This window comes from Chroicocephalus ridibundus, chromosome 4 (genome assembly GCF_963924245.1).
Source record: "Chroicocephalus ridibundus chromosome 4, bChrRid1.1, whole genome shotgun sequence".
Taxonomy (NCBI): Eukaryota; Metazoa; Chordata; class Aves; order Charadriiformes; family Laridae; genus Chroicocephalus; species Chroicocephalus ridibundus.
The window spans coordinates 41,004,943-41,024,847 of record NC_086287.1 but is presented as its reverse complement, the minus strand read 5'-3'; the positions used below and the strand labels follow the sequence as shown (position 1 = coordinate 41,024,847).

At 49.4% G+C, this 19,905-nt stretch overlaps 1 protein-coding gene across 5 annotated transcripts in view; it reads left to right on the top strand.

Moving 5' to 3' along the window:
* Positions 1-14,072: 14,072 nt before the first annotated feature.
* Positions 14,073-19,905, top strand: part of ACTN1 (actinin alpha 1) — a 92,309-nt gene continuing 86,476 nt past the window's right edge. For 4 of the 5 annotated variants that reach the window (XM_063331633.1, XM_063331631.1, XM_063331632.1 and 1 more), the window contains exon 1: positions 14,073-14,329. In XM_063331633.1, the coding sequence (XP_063187703.1) occupies positions 14,225-14,329 (105 nt within the window). In that variant the 5' untranslated portion in view covers positions 14,073-14,224. The remainder of the gene's footprint in view (positions 14,330-19,905) is intronic. The other variant, XM_063331630.1, reaches the window with a different exon arrangement.

The window sequence follows — 19,905 nt, the reverse complement described above, 5'->3', positions numbered from 1 at the left end:
CGTGATATTTACATTTTATTTTTAGCTAAAGCAATGAAACTTGTGGCTAATTTGCTGGTTTAAGAAAACAGAATCAGAGAGGAGTGAGGTTATTTATGTGTTTCAGCGAGACCCACACAGCCTGTTCCAGCAGCTCTACAGCCCCAGCCTAAGCCCCTGGGTGGAGGGGATGTGCATGTAGATGCCACCAGGCTGGGAGCTGTGCTCAGCTCTACAATTAGCAGAAGCTATTTGAGCATGTTTTAAAGTGATATTCCAGTAGCCTTAAGTTCATATATTCTCTCTTTTGAGTCTCTCTTGACTTTCCCCTCACTCAAGTCAAGCAATGGTGCTAAACTGAACTCAGCACAAGGGAGACCTGAATACCTTTCAAAATCCAAAATGGAGCTTTGCTTGAGTCGAATGATAGAGAATTTTTTGTATTTATTTTCTAACATGTCAATTGTGTACTTTTTGCATTGCCCGTCATCCAAAGATTAGCGATTTAGGAATCCAGGGAGATGGAGGGAGATGTTTGGTTACTTTTTTGCCTTAGCAGAAAATCATCCTTGAATAAAGAGTCTGGAAACATGATTAATCCCAAAGCTGAATGTTTCAGAAATTATGAGTATGTGGAACAGAGTCTATGCACAGACCTATGATGGAAATTGTTTCACAATTTTGTCTGCTAAGAATCACAGGGCGCCCCAACAAGGTGCTCTCAGGACAGAATTTAACCAGAACTTCGAGCAAAAACCCTTCATCAACCAAGTTCGTATTTGTGTAGCGCAATGGATGAATTTGGCACTGCCTTGGCAGTGGTTTGCAAATGTGTAATTTGCATGTAAGTTCCCTTAGGTTCTTAGTCAAATATTCCCCCGTTTTTGTTTCCATTGTTCTTCAGAGTACCAGGTACTTGAGGTACTTTAGGTGCACTTAGATACACTTGGATATGAACAGAACAGAGAGAGGGGTTAAAACACGCTTCATGGGCTGTGGGTGGAGGTCTATCAGCAGAGAACTAGAATTGTTTCTCTGACGGAATATTTCTGGCTCTGGACCTGAGATGGCCACGAGCCTTAGGAAACACAGGGCTGTGCCTATTAGTAGTTGTAATGATTTGCAATAGAAAATAATATATTCCACTGTATTTCGCAAACAAATATTGTCAATTCATTTTACACAAGTGGCAGCCCTCTTGATTTTTTCACATTTTCCCCTTCAGAAACCACTTACCATTCAAACAGGAACGAACTGCCTTCACAAACAGTCAGGCAGACAATGCCACAAGGGTTTTTCTTTTATGTGGGTGTTGCTCTAAAGACAGACAGATTATAATCTAGGGCTATAGCCCATGGGGTATCTCGAGAACCATCTAAATTCATCTATGACAGCAAAGGACCTGGAACGGGACCTCATAAGAAATAATCAGGATATTTCACAAAATATTAGTATCTTAGCATCTCCAACTCCTCTCTGCCAGACGGCAGCACTGTGAACACTGTATCCCAGAGACGGCAGCTGACAGAGGGGTGTCCAGAAGAGCAGGATGGTGCCACAAACCCACCTCAGCCCCAGAGCTGCTGAGTCTTCCAATAAGACCGGGTCTCTTTCTTTTTCTTCCCAGGCTTCTATTTTCATCACTACTTTTCAAAATCCTGGCTGACACAGTACCTGAAAGTTGCTCTTTCTAGCTCACCCTTACGAGGGAGGGTAGAGAGTGCCTGTGGCTCTTTACCACAACAGTACAAGGAACCTTTCCAAGGCTCATGCTTCCTCATGCTTCATTAGTTCAGCTTCTGCACCCGTAACACTTTGGGTACAATGTACATAACCTGTGCAATGGTTACTGCAAGAGAAAAATCCGTGATGCCTTTTTCTGCACCAGGGTCTGTGCACTGCCATCAACCATGGGAGACTTTCTGGCCCCATCTATAGCTCTGCTTCCAAATACCTGCAAGCTCAGTTATCACAGGAATTACTGCAGTAAAAATACAGTGTGAGATGAGGTCTTTTTTTTTAAAAAAAAGCTAGAGATGAGTGATTAGGAGAAAGAGGCCTTGTGGCCACTGACCTTGTGGCTCCTTCTCATCATCTCTCTCTTCCCTGGATGGGGATGTCCTCTCTTCTTGTCCAATGACTTTGAGGCAGTGGTGCCTGGCTGGGGTCAGCTTCTCAGAGCTGTGGGTCAAAAGCAAGACATACCAGGGTGCATATCACTAAAATGCTAAGGTGGAGGAGGAGACCATGGTAACAAGCGTCTTGGCTGGAGAACTGACCTCGACTGAGTGGAAAAATGCTGTGGTCAGGCATCAGGATACACAACAGCCACAGGGCCACCTCTTCAGGTGAGGCTGGCTCTCTTCCTCCAAAGGACAGGCAACAGCTGCCGCCATGAGACTGCTGGAAAACAGGGCCTTTTGCTCTGCCTTTCTGTCTTTGTAAGGTTCGCTCGTCTGGAAGATATGACTCCATGAGGTAGCCCATTGCTGATTGGGGATGGGGAGATGACACTGGGGGTGTGCTTCAGAGAGGCTGGGCTTCATACCTGTAGCCATTCCCAGGCACTTTTCATGGAAATTGATTTCAACTTGTCCCTACAAATGAAAGAAAAGTAGATGTTTGCCATGGGCCAAGGCTTGCGTAGGACAGATGAGATGGGCATAGTGATTCAGTGACAGAGGAGCGGTGCTAGGCACGTGCCGAGGCTGCGACAACCTCTTCCCAAGGCCCTCCCTCACCTGGAGCAAGGAGAGAGTGGGTCCCACTGTGTCACCCCAAGGCCAGAACCCTTCTGCCTGCGATGGGACTCCCACTACACCCCTAACGCTGCCAAGCCCTCCTAGACCTGCTCTCAGTAAATACATGGGGTCAGAGACCTCCTGCCCTGGCCTCCAGCACACAGGCAACAGAAACCTGAGATGCAGCAGTTCTGACACTTAAAAGACTCCATTTTGTATCTATAGCAGCATGAATGGCTATGAGTTTCCTGACCGCGACCATGACCATGACCATGGCAGGGTTGTTCTCCCTCTTGAATGCCCACACACATGCTCTTTGCTTCCTGGAGCCTTTTGCCCCCACAGGCTGCCTCCCTGCCAGTTGAAAGTGCAAGTGCTGAAACCACTTCTGCCCTGTGAAAAGGATGGGGTAGGGATGTTCGGATTATTTTTGACCAGGAATAGTGATGGTGAGTTTGCTGTTGGCCATTACGCAAGAGAAAACCGCATCTTCCTTTATATTAACAAGCGCCTCTCCTGTTTCAGCAGGGGAAGACCCAGAGGAGCTGTAAAGGGCAGCTTTCACTTTCCAGAGAGGAAAGTACCACCGCTTTCCGCCTGGGTGCTGGAGGGCAATATAAAGCAGCACATCTCTACACAGACAGTTATTTAAACAGCACAGATATCCGGAGCAGTCAGCACACCCCCAAACTCCCCACTCGCTATTTCTTCCTCTTGCCCCCAGCTGAAGTTTGGCCCTCCATTTTTCAGCTTCGGTCCTAACAGCCTCCCACTTCAGCTGGGGAAAGAGCCCGGTGGGGGCCACAGATGAGCCGGGCGCTGTACGAGGGAGGGATGGGGAGAGGAGCCGCCCGGGGGAGCCAGCACCAAGCAGGCCTAGGACCCCCCAGCCAGCGGGATGGCATCGCCCCCGCTGCTGCTTGGCTGCCGCCGTACTCCATGCAAGGCTGGAAGGTTTCCACCTTTCCTTCCCGGCGGCCGTGCTGCAGCGGGGGGGTGAGCTGGCCCACGGGAGTCAGCCTTACCGTAGATGGCTGTGAAAACCTTCAGGCTCCCGGCCAGGCACCCTGGGGCCAGGCACAGCCCAGGGCAGGGGAAACATCGGGGGTGGAGGGCTAGCATGACCCACCAGGATGACCGGGGGCACTTGGCTCCTGTCCCCATTCCAGGTGCTGGCCACTGCTGGAGCTGGGGAGAGACAGCGTGGGTAACAGTGAGGCCAGCCCACGAGTGCTGTGGTGGTCCGGCTTGTGTGCATCGCTTATCCAGGGCAACCCACTCAGGTCACCGACTGCTGGGCTGGGCAGCAATTGCACTAAACCCCTGTTTAAAGCTTCAAATGATGTCATGTAAAAGCCCGCAGTTTGATCCCCAGGCACCGCTCATGGGAGAGCATCTGCCCTTCCCATGACAGGAGCACAACTGCAGGGAAGGCCTCCGCTTGATGACTGCCCTGACAAAAAAAGAAAGCCGAAGTAGCATTTTCTAGATCTTTTTGCTGATTTCCTAAAGGTCAGGAAAGAATCATGTACCCACGGGGGTTAATTGGTTGGTCCAACAACAGACAGGTGGGTGATGTCTTGACAGGTGGACTTCAGGCTTAACGTGAAGTCTGCTCCGCCACTTCATGCTATTTATTATTCCTCAGCCCCTTTATCTCCCTCTCTGCTATTGAGGAAATAGCTGAGGCTTTCTCAGGGGGAAAAAAAAAAAAGGCAGAATAAATAAATGGATAGCAGGATGACCTGGGAGGAGCTCTTAGGGAATGGGGGAGGACCTGCTTATGGGGCAAACTCTCTAAACAGCGAAGATGACTTCCGAGCCCTGTCCCTGACTGCTGGGCTACAGCCACAGAGAGCGGAGGTGGGGTGTGCATACAGTCAGCAGGCCAGACTGAACGTGGCGGTGGCTGGGCTGCCCCGAGGGCCTCCTTCCCTTGGCCTGAAAGTGCCACTGTCTGCATTTCCCATATCCCTCTTTCCTTGCTGTGTTTCAAAGCTAGTTTCACAGCGGGCTTAGAGGGAAGGCACAAGCAGGTGGTCACGTCTCAGAAAAACCAACAGAGGCAAAGCACCACAGGGAAACCTAGGGCTTGCACTGCTTATTTGGAGCCTCCTCTTACAAGCAAAATCACAGGTGTACATTACATGAGAAGATGGGGAGGAGGGGGAAATCCTACTAGAGAAGAGATTAAAGGAAGCTGGGGAGAGCAGCTTATCTCATTTTCTTGCTGAGTGGCTGCCCCTGCTGGGTGCTGTTGCCCACCAGCATTTCCTCGCTTGTTGTGTGTCTTTGCCCAACTCCATTTCACGCTACTGGATGCATTGCTCTACAAGTGTCCCCTTCCTGACAGCAGAGCTGCTGCAAATAGGTATGAGGTTTGCTGCTGCCTCCCAAATAAGAAGCTCTCAGATGTAGGCGGTAACTTTGCACGGCGCAGTTTGGTTTGAGGTAGGTGCGCACGGTTGCTCCCACTGCACGGGGAAGAAACAGCAAGGAGAATGAGGCAGTTAGGAGAAAAGCATAATGAACACAAGATAATTTTCTGCGCAGAACGCATGCATAACCCATAGCTGCTGCTATGCAGCAGTTTGTGCTTGCGGAGCACAAGAGCTTAACCTGCTCTGTGGAGGCAGGCAGGCTGCCGACCACCCAGGTGCTCCCTGTGCTCTCCAGAGAAGTGGGATGAAGGTGCTTCTTCAAGCAAAGCCTTTAGCCATCCCTCCTTGTACGATGGGCTCCAGCAAGTGTACTTCAGGAAGGTAAGTTAATTGAGCAGCGGCTTTAGGCTCAGCGTGTAGGTCCTGCTCCGCTTCTGAGACAAGTCTGACTTCAGATGCCAGCCTCACTGACTCGGCATCATGTTCCCCTCTCACTGCTGGGCCATTGCGTGCTGAGAATAAGCTGGCATGCCTGGAAGGCTGTTGGTGTGTTTTTCAGCTGTACCAACCACTTTTCTGAAAGGAGTGAGCTCTTCCTCCACACCACGCTGCGCTAAGCTGTGCCACCTCTGCTAGTGGTGGAGGTGGGTGGCTTGGCATAGTACAGAAGACACCAAAAACCTGCAGCTCAGCTCTTTCTCCCTGATCTCCCAGGGCAGCCTTTGGAGCACTAGATGATCTTACAGGAGCCTCAATTAGCACCCTGAAGGTCACAGCTAACAGGTAAGCATTAACCCACCCCCTTCCCCTCATATTAAGAGCAATTATGTCCTGTTGGTGCACTAATGATGAGGGTGGGCCTCACTTCAGTCACACGGACGTGCATTTTCTTAGCCCTTTGTGAACTATCTGCCATCGTGGCCTCATACCCAAGCATGGATTGTGAATATAGTTTGCAGTCTGCTGTCACTGTGACATGTCTTGCTACTGAAATAAACAATTGATGCTAAAAGCATGAGGAGATGGAGATGCCATGAGAGGTGCATTTGAAAGCCAAAACTAGGAATGAAGCATCTCCTCTCAGCATTTGGAGTACTGGTGGTGAATTCTGCTGGTAGCTGTAACACAAGAGAGAACTACCACTTCCTTTATGAGAGAGCTGGAAGTCTTAAAGCAGTTTTTGTCCATGTAAGTGTACATAAATGTGTGGTTATATTTTTTTTTTTTTTCCCCACAGCCTCTTTCACCTTAGTCACCTCTCTCAGCTGAGCCAAGTTCCTGCTGCAGTCGTGCTGCAATGTGCTTTACGCATGGGCACCTGATGGGACTGTCTAGGTCAGGTTCCACATGTCTGATTTTACATTTGTACATTACTTCAGCTGTAAAAGCTTTTCTTCCACCATTAGTCTCTCTGTGTGCAACATGTCGTACTGCTTCATGGTACTGTCTTACCCTCTGAAGCTGGTGTGTTGCAGGGCTAAGAAACAGAGCTGGAGGGGATCCCAAAAGATGACACAGGGTTCATCCTCTGGGCTCGTGGTGGGATCAGTTGTACTTGAAGTTTAGCCTTTCTTGTAGCTGTCCTGCTTGTTATTTAAAGCCTCCAACAGTGAAGATTCAGCAGCTTCCTTTGGTGGACTACTCAAGTGCTTTGCTATCCTGACTGTTTGCTGATTCTCTGGCGGCTACAGCAAATGGTTTATTGTCTTCCGCTTTGCAGTAAACTCTTACATATTTGAGGTCTGCTACTGTGTCTCACTTGAGTTTTTTCTTCCCTAGACTAAACAAGTCTGCTTTTTTGAGCCTCCCCTCAAAGGTCAGATTTTCTAGACCTCTCAGCCTTCTTGTTACTTCTCCTTTGGACTCTCTCCAACCGATGCGTATCTTTCTTAAAAACTGGCACCCAGAGCCAGACAGAGCACTCCATCCACAGCCTTACAAATGCTGAGGGGAACAGAAAGTTTCATTCTCATGTCCTATAAATGACACTGCTGTGTATGTGCACTTCTGGGCATGGATTTCCTGGGGAAGGCCTGAGAGAGCTGCTGCTCTGGAGTTACACTGGCCTGCATAGCACACATACCTTGCCATGCTGTTGCAATTGCTCAGCGTTCCCCGGCCGCTCGCAGTACAGCCTGCTCCAGATCTGTTCATATCTGGTTTTCTGTGTTTGCCCTGCATATGTAACTAACATAGCCTGAAAAGCTATGCACTGCAAAGTTAGCTCATCTCACACCACGAACTCCTCCACCTACAACCAAAGACTGCAGTAGCTGCCTGGCCTGCTTGTATCGGATTTTGCATTGTATCCGATTTCTACCATCCATCACCCTCTGTGATTCCCCCTGTGGGATCATCCCAGGCCTGCGTCATGCAGAGAGCAAAAATTGTGAGCCGATGAACTTCATGCATGACCAGGTCTGACACCAGCTCTCTGCAGCCACTGCATAAGCAGCCTGTCAGGGATGGAGTGGCCGCGTGACCAGAGCACTGAGCTCTCTGGTAATCCGTTTCTGAGCCATTATCCTTGGCAGGCCCAGTGGAGCAGACCCACGGCAGCTTCACATACCCTAGAGATTCCCTCCTAGGGATTCTTCTCTTGTGGAAAACCGCACCATGGATGGTGGAGCCCGAGGTCTCCAGGTGGCTACAGACCACTGAGATGGCACATGAAAGCTTAGTCAAGCATCCCCAAAAGCGCATTGCTCTAAGCATACCTGAGTGCAGTGGTGGTTTTGATCAGGCAGGGATTGCTGACACACTATTGCAACAATCATAACCTACTGTTGCATGCCCTAACAGTAGCAGCTGTAACTGTAACGGACCCAGTGCATCCCAGAGCAGTGGTGGATGGCATGGCAATGGCTATTGCTGCTCTGGCCAACGTTAGGCTCGCAGGTTAGCGGCAGAGCCATGCGGGAAGGAAGCTGGTGCTGTTGCTGAAGTACGATGAGGAAGCCGCTCTCCGCAGAAGAAATGAAACGTTTGTTGGCTTGCTCTCGGGAAAGTAATTCCAAGCTGTGGCCGGAAAGGGGTTCTGCTTGAAAACAGCCTGAGGATGCCGCTGTACAAGTGATACTTGGACATGGGGGAGGGCTGCTTTTTCCAAATTTTGTCCTAGAAAATCGCAGACCTGCAATTATGGAGAACATCAAAGTGAAGGAAAGGGTTTCTAAGTGAAGTTTTTAAGCTGGGGCTAAATAATGACAGATCTGAAAGTTCAGTGACTCTCTCATAAGATTTTCTGTGAGGGCAAGGGTGGAGCTGGAAAGAGACTAATCCCTGTGCTTGCCTTCCTGCTACCATCTCGCTGCTGTTCACTTTCCAGAAAGACTTCATAACACTTGCCTCCAAAGCCTGTCACACTTGCTCCATGGCCAGTTTTTGTGCCTGGGAAGCAAGAGAAGCAACAAATTCTGCCTCCTGCATCTGCGAGGCATGGGCACATCATCTGGCAAGCTCCACTCAGCCAGAGAGTGAGAACAAGAGATTCAAATTTGAGTTTCCCCCTTGGCGGCACCAGGAACAAGTGAGCCTGGATTTCATCTGCAGTCCCCAGAAGTAAGCAGGCTCTCCTGCTTTCTCACCACCATGGCCATGTGGAAGGCACAGGTTGGATCTACCTTTTGGAGCTCTGCTCGTGGAGGTGGGTCCCTGCTGCAGCCCCTGATGCACCATGGCTTCTCCTGCCCCTCAAGCTGCCTCAGCCAGAAGAGACTGCACTGAGTGTGGCCTGGATCAAGCCTTTGGTTAGTACATGGATATACCAGTTGTCAGGGATTTGTGTGCTTGTGATCTCCAATTGGAAGCATGCTCTCTTCTACACTTCAATCCAGCCTCTGACTTGTGTAGGAACATGGAAAATGCTGTTGTCTTTAGCATCTCTGGTTCCCGACCCTCCTTGACATTTGGGCCAGACAGAGGTACTGTGCCAGGGATGTCCTTTCAAGACTGACACAGAAAATCAAAAGGGCTGAGCAAAGAAGCCCACAAAGAGCTGCCCCTCAGTACAGTCTCTGTGCCCATGACCATAGAATAAGGATGCCAACCCCACTGGGGAGGTGATTTCGCTGTACATACATGGGTATGTAACGTGACCCTGTAGGTCAGGTACTATTGTCTGATTTTAGCCTCTATGTCCCTCTGCAGGACCAGCTCAGCAGCTGCCTGAGTTGAGCCTGTTTCGCTTGTGCATGATGCTCCTGTGCACTTCCAAGCAGCAAACACCTTCCTCTTCAGCAGTGAAGGGAGGAAACAAAAAGAAATATGTGGGTACTTCTCATATGTTGGTATTCAATTTGCCTTGCAGGATGAAAGTAGACACAGTGCGTACATGATAACGGGAATATGGGCCTGGGTGTATAATTCTTGATCCCGTTGTTGCTCAAGTGACAATGTGAAAGCAAAAAGAGCAATCTAGGGTACATTCTGCTAGAAAAGGAAAATCAATGTTCTTACAGGAGGAAAAAAATAATCATCATTTTCACAAAATGACAAGCTTCAAACAGTATTAGCAAGTGCTTACTGCGTGGAGACAGCTCTCTAAGTCACTTTGACCTTAAAGCCTGTGTTCTGAACAAGCACGGCTGACCCCCAGTCAGTGGGAGGAGACTGCACAAGTACCTGAAGAAGGGGTTGTCCCAGCAGCCACATTAGCTCCAGGGTGCAGGGCTGGGGAGAGGATTTTGGAAGTTCAGGTAAATAGAAAGGAAAATAAAGGGAAAGAGGACTTAGGATGGTGAAGGCAGGGTAGAAGAGGAATACAAGTATGAAGAGGCCGTGATGGAGAGAAATATTTTGTACTTGGGAGCTTCCTTCAGGACTCCTTTTCCTCTCATCCAAACACAGCATCCCTGCCTTGGTTGTTCCTTTTTTTGCCTCATTTCCAGCTATCCCTGGATGACCATGGCACTTATTAAAAGCACAAGTTTTACCCAATCTCTAGTCATGAGGCCCCTCCTCCCTAGTCTCCTATGAAGCACGGAATATCCCACTGAACTCCACCAAATTAAAGTCTGCTTTTCAGAGGTGCTTTTTTCAGAGTTTTGACTGGTAATGTGTCCTGGACCAGGGAAGTGGAAATGATGAAAAAGAGTGTAACTTGTTGAACCCTTTACTGTAAGAGCACAACATGCAGTTCAAATTTAAGTGCTAAATCCCAGAGCTACAATGCTTTTGTGTATCTGCAGTATATAATCGCTGAAACTTGGCTGTGAGACTTCCCAAAACAAAAGTCAAGGGCCACTTCAACACAGCCTTGTTCATTGTTGTACGGTGACCGAGCTCACCTGCCAGGCCTCATTACAGAAGCTTATGGATGTTCTTGGCAAGAAAGCAGATATCTCCCCAGGGAAGCTTGTGACCTGTAGCTAATATGCAAAGCACAAAGAGAAAGAGTAGCAAACAGTAACCAGAAATACCCCAATGCCCTTGGGCTCCTTCCTCTTTTCATGTTACAGGCTGAAGAAGTGGGATGTACGTCCAACCGTTCCCACAGTGGCTCTGCCTGCTGCCCTACAAAAAAACCCACTCTCCCTTCATTGGATTGGAAAGACCTTGTTGGAGGCCCCTTGGTCCAGCAAGGTTGGAATAATACCCAAGGAAATCAGCAGCGATCTTGTACGGAGGAGAACTCTAGGAGACTAAATAAGGAAAAGCGGAGTACTGCTGTGGTTACAGACATCTCTCCCATCAGCAGCACCGGCTTCTGTAGCTCCTGCTGCTGCTGTGCCTCCCTCTCCCACTGCGAGCTCATCTCTTCCTCTTCGTGGTGCTGGTACGATTCTTTGCAAGGGCAAGGGTCAAGTGGATCCGGGAACTATCCCAAGTTTAGAAACAATCTTTTTTTTTCCCTCCTGAGTACTGCCCGTAAGTTCACAAAACTCTGGCCAAGAACACTCTCTCACTTTTGTTAAGGAGTCCATGAAAAGCCAAGGATTGGTATGGGGTGAGGAGTGAAAAATTAAGGATTTCCCAGAAATCCAGGCAAGAATTTTAATAAGTGAGGATCGTGAAGTTAGAAATACAAATAAGAGGGACAATTAGGAGAGAGGCTCTAATACACTAGAAACCTCACAGTTGCTCTTGATTTTATTACATTTTATTGCACTGATGTTGTACATTAAATAACTAATCCATTCTCTGCCCCGTGTAAGAAGAGATAGGTAAATGTATGGGATTGCTGATATTGGCAGTTAATAACATTTTTCAATTTATATTACCACCAACCTCTGTAAGAGGGATCACTAGGTGTATTTTACACAGCTAAGAAAATAACATTATGACTATGGGGACAGATGCTTTGAAACTCAACTCCAAAGAACCAAAACGGCAGCATGCAGAAGACTCAGCCTCACAGAAACCCATCGTGTGTCTTAGGGCTTGGATCTCCATGGTGCTGAGCATCTCCTGGAAAATGCTGAAAATCCTCACTCACTGAATGGCAGCCGAGAGCTCTCACCACATTAGTGGAGGTGTGAAAAGTGGTTTTCAATAATGGGCTTTTAAACTACAAATCTGGGGAAGCAATACGATAGGACCTCTGCCTTAAAATACAAAGCTCAAGACTTTTCTCAAGGAATGTGTTTGCTTCCCTCCTCCCTTTGCTTTACAAAATCACAGAGTGATCGGGGTTGGAAGGGACCTCTGGAGACCATCTAGTCCAACCCCCCTAACAGAGCAGGGTCACCTAGAGCAGGTTGCACGGGAACGCATCCAGGCGGGTTTTGAATGTCTCCAGAGACAGAGACTCCACCACCTCTCTGGGCAGCTTGTTCCAGTGCTCTGCCACCCTCAAAGTAAAGAAGCTCCTTCTCATGTTTAGGTGGAACTTCCGATGCTCAAGTTTGTGCCCGTTACCTCTTGTCCTGTCACCGGGCACCACTGAAAAGAGCCTGGCCCCATCCTCCTGACACCCACCCTTTCAGTATTTATAAGCATTGATAAGATCCCCCCTCAGCTGTCTTTTTTCCAGACTGAAGAGACCCAAATCCTTCAGCCTTTCCTTCAGATTCCCCAGCTCTTGCCAATTCCCATATTCTTCCAGATTCCTCAGGTTGGAAGTGTCCTGATAAATATGAAAAACTAGAAGGTAGGAAAATTTTGGGACAACACGTTTCTTATCTCTAATAAGCTGTTGGTTCATAGCTTCTGTTGTGGGGTGTTCATCAAATTGTTATAAGAAATAAAAATTGTCCTTTTCTCTTCAAACCCTGATGATTTACTTATTTCCCTGGTGTAAACTCCTCTGCTCTGCTTGTCAAAAAAACAGCCATCATCATCTGCACCTCTCTGCAGTGCCAAACAGTGAAGTTTCTTTCAAGCCCATTACCATCTCTCCAGAGTGATAGGACTATTTTGCATTCCCCAGCACTTCATCATGAAACACATCCAGGAGGATTTCCAAAGCGCCTGGTACTCCTGGATTCCTCAGATTTGGCTCCGCTGACCTGGGATGCCCTGAGTGGCCTGGTTTCCCAAATGGTCTCAAAAGGGAGACATCTCACATTGCTTTTGAAAATCATGGATATTACTGTACTTAACATATTTAAATAATCTTTCTACCCTGAGTGATGCATGGCAGGGTAAATACAAGTCTCTGAACAGTTCAACTCTGATAATTATATTTGTGTTTATGAAGTCTGAAAGCATACCCAAGGAGCATCATATGACGCATGAAGACGGAGGACCACACAGAGCATCCATCCGTTACGGTCTGCACAGTTATGCCAAGAAATGAAAGAAAATACCCAATTTCACCTCTAATGTTTGTAAGAAGCAGAAAGCAAATTCCTTTCTTTTGGAAGAGGAGCTCACAGGTGTAATTTGGGGCTAAATTCTGCCTGATGTTGAGCATTTCTGCTCGTTTCATCCTGATGCTTTGCAGCATCCTTCCACTGCATTCTCAGCATCCCTCTCCCCCACATTCATGGACTAGAAATTCTGTTTCCTCTGAATCTGGATGAATTGGGACATGGGCTCGCTCTGCCCTGGATGGTGTCTTTGGGCTTCCTCTCACTCTTGAGAGAGATACCATCCTGCTTCCCACTGAGACTACCAGGGGAAACTAATAATCCTATTGTCATTTTTTTTCCCCTCTCTACTTGTTTAACTGACAGAAACCCACGTCAGGCATTTGTGTGTCAGTAAACTCCTTGACGGTTTGCGTTTCTCACCTAGGAAGCTGCTAGATGAGCCAAATGTACGTTAAGCTTAGCGTTTTCTCGCTAAACGGGATATTTGCGGGCGGAAAGCGGCAGGCGTGCCTGGGCGGCGTGGCGCAGCACGCTGCGAGCAGGGTCACCCTGTGTCACCACGCACACCGGCAATCCTAACCTTGACCAGCGGCTACCAGCCGGGAACAAGCGAAAATAGCTATTTTTTGTCACCCTAGGCGGGGGCACACCTGCGTGACCGGCTGTATCTCGCGCGGGGTGGCGGCGGGACTGCAGACCTGCGACCGCACACCCTCACGGCAGGGCCGGCACCAGGGGCCGCCAGCTGTGTCACACGGAAACACCCTCCCGGCGACAAAACGCTGCCCTGACCCGCGCAGCTCCGCCGCCCCCCGGCACCGCTCGGCCGCCCCGCCCGTGAGGGCGCATCTGTGAGGGGCCCGCTCCCGCTACGGCCTCCCGCGCACCCGCGCCGCGGGGGCGTTGTGGGAAAAATGCCCCGAAAGAAGCACTGAGCTGCCCCGCATCGCCCCGTCCCAGCGGGCACCATCCCCACCGCCCCTCGTCCGGCTCGTCCGCCCGCCCTCTGCCTCAGCCGCTGCCGCCGCGGGGGAGGTGCGAGGAGGTGCTGGGGGAGGGACGGATCAGCCAGCTCCCGCCTATCGCGACGGCCCGGGCGCCATGACGGACGTGGTGGGCGCGCAATGAGCGCCGGGCTGTGGTTGTGAAATGCAGTCTCGGCGGCGGGTGGCGGCCAATGAGAGGGCGCGGAGGCGGGCGGGGGCGGTGCGGTGCGTCCCGCCCCCGCCGTGGTGCGCGCGGCTGAGGCGGAGAGGTGGGAGCGGGCGCCGCCGCCGCCTGCTCGGGCTGAGCGGCCGCGGGGCCGGGCACAGTGGGACGGACGGGACGGGGACAGGCACAGGCACGGGCCGCCGTCGCAGCAGCCGCCATGGATCACTACGACCCGCAGCAGACCAACGACTACATGCAGCCGGAGGAGGACTGGGACCGGGACCTGCTCCTCGACCCGGCCTGGGAGAAGCAGCAGAGGAAGGTGGGTGACCCCCTCCTCCCCTCCCTTCACACACACATCGCGAGGCTGCCGGGACCCGGCTCCGCCGCCCCCACCGGCCGCGGCGGGGCCGGTGCGCGCCTGGCCGGGGGCTGGCGAGGCGTGGCGAGGCGGCGGGGGCCGCGGCGGCGGGTGGAGCGGGCAGGTGATGGCGGGGAGGGAGGGAGGGAGGGAGGTGCCGCGGCGGGTCCCCCCGCAGCAACAGATGTCCGCCCTGTCACGCGCAGCCCGCCCGCAGGTGCGCCCCGGGGGGGGCCACGGCGGCGGCGGGTCCCCCCTCCGCTATCCCCGCCGGGCTGCCCCGGCCCGGCGGCGGGACGGTGACTGGCTTCTCGTTTGAATGGTGTGGTTTAGGGCAGGGCTTGCGCGGAGCTCATGTCCAAAAATGGTAACATTCGGCCCTTTTTTTTTTTTTTTTTTTTTTCCTTTAAACCGAAAGGGTGGCGGTGGGGGGGGAGAGTTCAGGAGGAGCTCCAGCCTCGCCGCTCTCTAGTTATGGGGCTTTTTTTCCCCCCCTCCTTCTTTAAACCAAAAGCATCCTGTATTAGATCACTCTGGAATCCTAATCCCCGAAACATTTCCGTTTTAGTCACTTCATCAGGCAACAGTAAAGCAGAATTTGAAACACCACTCGTGCTAACATGGCAGGGGCACCTCGGGGTGCAGCAGGCTCCCGCCGCTCTTCCTGGCCAGTTGCTCCTTCGCTCTGGGCTCGCGTTTCGGATCCCACCTTGCTTTGCCGGAGGTGCAAGCAGGCAGGAGAATCTCCATGCCTTCCATACTAAAGGGGAGGATATTCCTTATTTATGCATAGAAGGTATATTAATATATATAATGTAGCCCGAGGTGTGGGGCTTTCTGGAAGGAGGGCACACCAGTGAGCAGATTCTTCTTCCTCTTTAGCCCCTCTCCTTCTCCCGTCCTCTGCTTCGAGATGAAGGGTTTTCCGTTTCTGCTGTTCATAGCTGTCTGAAATGGTGCCGCTGAGCAGTCTTTCCCCTGGAGTCTGATGAGTTAATTGAAGGTGATAGCTATAAAGCCGCTGTCAGCGGTTTCCTGGTTTCCTCGCTTGGAGAGACTTCGGAGGTGAGAGTAGACAGCACGAGAATTAAAGCATGCAAACAAGGGCATTTAGTTGAAAGAGAGTTGATGGTGTGTGAGCTTGCATTTCAACAAAAGAGAGGAATGTAATCTTGGTCTGGGGTGTGAGGGATGGATGGCTTATCTGAAGACCAGGCTCTGTGCCTTTAAGGAGGGAAGTTTCTTCCTTTTCAAAAGATCTGCCTGACTGTGATCCCTATCTCCAGTTTTATGCCAATATCTGGCTAATACATCTAGGAGCAGTCAGTGGGGCCCAGAGCCGAGATGGGCAGTATTGCACACAGGCTGTGAGGGGAAATGATTGTCATACTGTGGGTTTTTTTGCCTTTCATGGTGCAGGGTGAGGGGAAATATTTTATATGTAGTGGGACACTGACTTGGTTGTCAGAAGCAGGGGTTGAACCTTTGGCTTAAAAAGAAGTCCCAAAACCCAAGCTGTGGTACGTGCCCTGAAGGCCATGCGCTCTTTTAATATTACCTCCCTTGAGTAGTTTTAAAGTCCTCTTGGTCCTATCACAAGAGGGGGACAGAGAGCTACTCTGTTAACGTGGGTTACTTCTGCAGTTGAGGGGAGAAGCCAGGGGGAAGTTTTAAGGAATGAACACATCTGCTTCAAAATAATCTAAGCCAATTTCTTTTGATGGTCAACCACTACCCGTTGAGTTTGATGTGCTGGGTGTTACTCTCCGGCTTGCTGAATGGGAGGGCTCTGTATAGTTAGGTGTCCTTTTCTGGTGGTGGAGTCACTACGTTGTTTCTCTTCCTGCCGATGGACAGCTGAAGCTGTTCCCTTCTCCAATGGGTGCAAGCTCATATTTCTATCCTGACCCACCCCTCTGGTGTCTGTAGGTAGGAAGATCAGGTCTGAGAGTGATGACTCTTCCCAATTGTAGCCTATCACGCTAACCCCTCCTCAGAGGGATCAATGAGCGGACCGCAGGCTGTGCAGATATTGAGGGACAGTTCTTGTTCCCCACCCTGGGGTCTGAATGTGACCGAGAGCCCTGTTAGGGTCTTGAGGCTTGCTTCCTTCAGAGGTGGGGAGGTAACAGTATATCCAGTAAGCATAAGCCTGGGATGCATGGTGTAGTAAAACTGTCACCCCTTCTTACCTGTGAAATGAAATCATTGCAGTAATTAAAGTTAAATGTTCATTACTGTACACGTTCATTAATAGCTTACTGAGGTGAACAGGAGAGATTCGTGCCTCCCAGATATTCCTGTAGGCTCTTTTCAGGCTCAGTCTTTCCTGGTTGACTTGCATGTTTTAGGTTTTCCTTCACCTAAGGAATAGCTAGAGAATTTCTGATAGAGGAAATCTGTCTGATTTAAGTACTAAATCAGAGAGTACGAAATCTGATTTAACTACTACCAAATTATTGTTGTCATTATTATTTATAGCGCTGATTCCAGCCAGGGAGACAAACTTGAAACTTTTATGCTTGGGCCTTCTCTGGGTGGGGAGACAGCATGTCTAAAGTGGTGGCACGGCCAGTAATCGAGTGAGCAAGTGTCTGTGTGAGAAGTGGCCATGTCTTACTGGCTGTTTCCTCCCAGCCCCTTGTGTCCTGGCTCGGTAAGGCCCTGCGGACTGGGATAGCTGTGCCACAGTGCTGTCCTGTGTGGCTTTGCGCAGCTGGGACTAATTGAAACTTGTGAAGCAAACAGTCTAGAGATGTTGCTCACAGATGAATTTAATCCAGGTCTCCTTCTCCCGGCTGCATGGGCTCAGCAGAGCTCATGGCAGGCATCAGAAGCTGGTAGATCTGCTGATTTTCAGTAATGTCCTTACAGCATGCCTGTTGAGGCCAAGAAGTTTGCTGAGTTTTCAGGAGCTGGCTTGTGGGTTTCTTACCTGTGCTGAGAGACAAATATGACAGCCTTCGGTGTCTGGGGTGGTGCTTGAAATATGGTGTCATGACCTGCTTTGAGATAGGTAAATAAATGAGCTGCAGAGTGAGTTTCATATTTGAAGGGTGAAGTTTGGCCTCTTGAACATGATACAGAGAAGAGACACTGATCTCGCCTCTTCCCATCTGCCCCTTCTGGGAAGTTAATGTTTTACAATATAGGGATAAAGTGACAGTTCCTGGGAGGAAAGCAGCTTTGTACACGAAGCCTATTTCTCATGTCTATCAGAGGAGACTCTAAGAGGTTTTAAAGAGCTTGTTACAGTATTGCTATTCATAAGTGGTAAAAAGATATAATGTGCAGAAGAAGTTCAGCTACTTCTCACTTGGTATAAGCCTCTGCATGGCCTTTTGTGCGGGAGCAGGGGTCTCTTCTGGGGATTAAAATACTTTTGCCTTTGCACTGTTGAACTCATCTCAGTAGTTTCTTCTAATAGCCACTTCTTTCTTCTCTTTTCTCTCTTCTTTCCTGTCGAGAGTCAGGCCTCAAATTAGCACCAGCCAAGGCATAACAAGATTGATCCTGCTGTTTCGCAGTGTTAAAAAGCAAAACTTGCTGAAAGCCATTGCCACGGTCTTACCTAGCTGTTGAGGTAGACGAACTTGTCATGTAAAAAGTACGTATGTGGGTGTTTACTGGCCAAGAGATTGTCACTTGTGCCCACAAGGACATTTCTCCCTTTTGATGCCAAATGGCCGGCTGAAGCATTCAAACTTTTCCTGAGTCACCTGGGGGCTTTTGGTGAAGGAGCCAGATTTGGCCTTGAGGGGCTGTGTGAGCCACTTGGTGCTCAGCACACCTAGCTCATCTTTGCAGGTGAGACGAAGGACAGTGGTGAGAAGGACAACCTCCTGTCACCGCCTCCTGAGTGTCCCAGGGAGGTCAGGAATGACACTGGGGCAAAGCTGCTGCTGCTTTGGGGTGCTGGTAGGGGTCAGCCCTCGGGCCCTGCATGCAGCAGGCTCTCCTGTTGGCCACTGTCATTTCATGAACCAGTTGCTCAAAGTGCACCTCGTTCAGGGTTTATTTTAAAATATGGCTGGAAACAACTTGCCCAAACTGTAGAGGTGGGGGGGAAACTTTAAATGCCGAATTGCTTTCTGACCTGACAGCTGCTGTCTTGACAATATGAGTAGGAAGTAGTGTTCATTTGCAGCATGTAGAAGACAGCCTTATACAACCCAAATGATGTAAGAATTGTCAGTAATGCTTTTCTTTTTCAAAAAAAAAAATCAAACCGATGAAATAAATGTGCCTTGTCTTTGTCCAGTGCTGCTCTGCCTCACCATGTTGGCATTTCTGTGGCAATGTGGCAGTAAATGATATCTCTGGCTGAGAGAACTGCACTATTCAGATTTACGGTGCTGCTGATGCAGTGATAGCACAGACTTCGGGAGCACTTCTTCTGCCCTAAAGAAGTACTTACCAAGTACAGTTATTCATGAACTTAAAGAAATTCCTTGTTAGAAATGGCAGTCTCCCAGAACCCCTCTCACTGCTCTGTGCTGTACGCTGCATGTAAAGATACACAAAAATACACAAAGGTGGTCTTATAACCTAAAAAGCCATGGGTCTTGCAGCCCTACTGTATCTGCATCCAACAGGTCTTACTGCTCTGTTATGTTTTGAATTTTGCTGTGCTAATCACATCTCTGTTTGAGGTAGGGTTGTTAATGATAGAAAGTACCCATTAAACAGAGCTCAGGTCCCTCATGGAAACATGCCCACCTCCAAGCCTGCTGGTAGCATGCTCAGATCAGGTGGTAAGACTGTGACTAATATCTCTGACAAAATGTAAAAGTCATAATCAGAGCTTCCTTTTCCCTTGGATTGAGTGTCCTATCATCCAGTCAGGGTCTATTTTGAGAAGGTTATCTAGATTTCCAGAAAGCTATAGTTGTGGTAACTGCTGTGGACCTATACAGAGGTGTGATACCACACCCAGTCTGTAGTTTGCTAAAATTTCTTTCAGTACCATCATAGATTCAGCAGTGAGGTAAATAACTATGCATTGTTGGTGAATGTACAGCACTTGGGTCCTTTGCTCCTGCTGTGAGTGACACTGCGTAGTACTTGCTGGGCCATAGTGAGGGATGGTCCTTGCCTCGTCTCCACAGTGTGGGTGTGCTGTAGGAAAGGTGGCCCGGGTGCACCTGAGAGTCCTTATTTTTCAGTGACCAGTATTGATACAGAAGCAGAATGGTGAAATTTGTAAGGCTGCTTGCTCAGCTGCTCTTTTACAGTCAAACAGGCAGGCAATATAGGTCACCAGCTATCTCTTATCTTTCGGATCAAACTTTCGTTGTTTAACATAGGTAGCTTATTGCCAGATACTTGCTTTTCAAAACATTAAACTAAAAAATTGCTGTAGGGAACTCTGGAAATATCTGTCTTTGTAGATCAGTTATTTGTCCTTGAGTGTGGGAGCTGCCTCATACTTTCTGTGATCGGGTTTCATCAGGATGTATCCCTGTGGGTTTTTTAACAAGAACATTATTATTCATTGTAACCTCTTGGTGCATGATAAATGAGGCATGTGCTCTTTG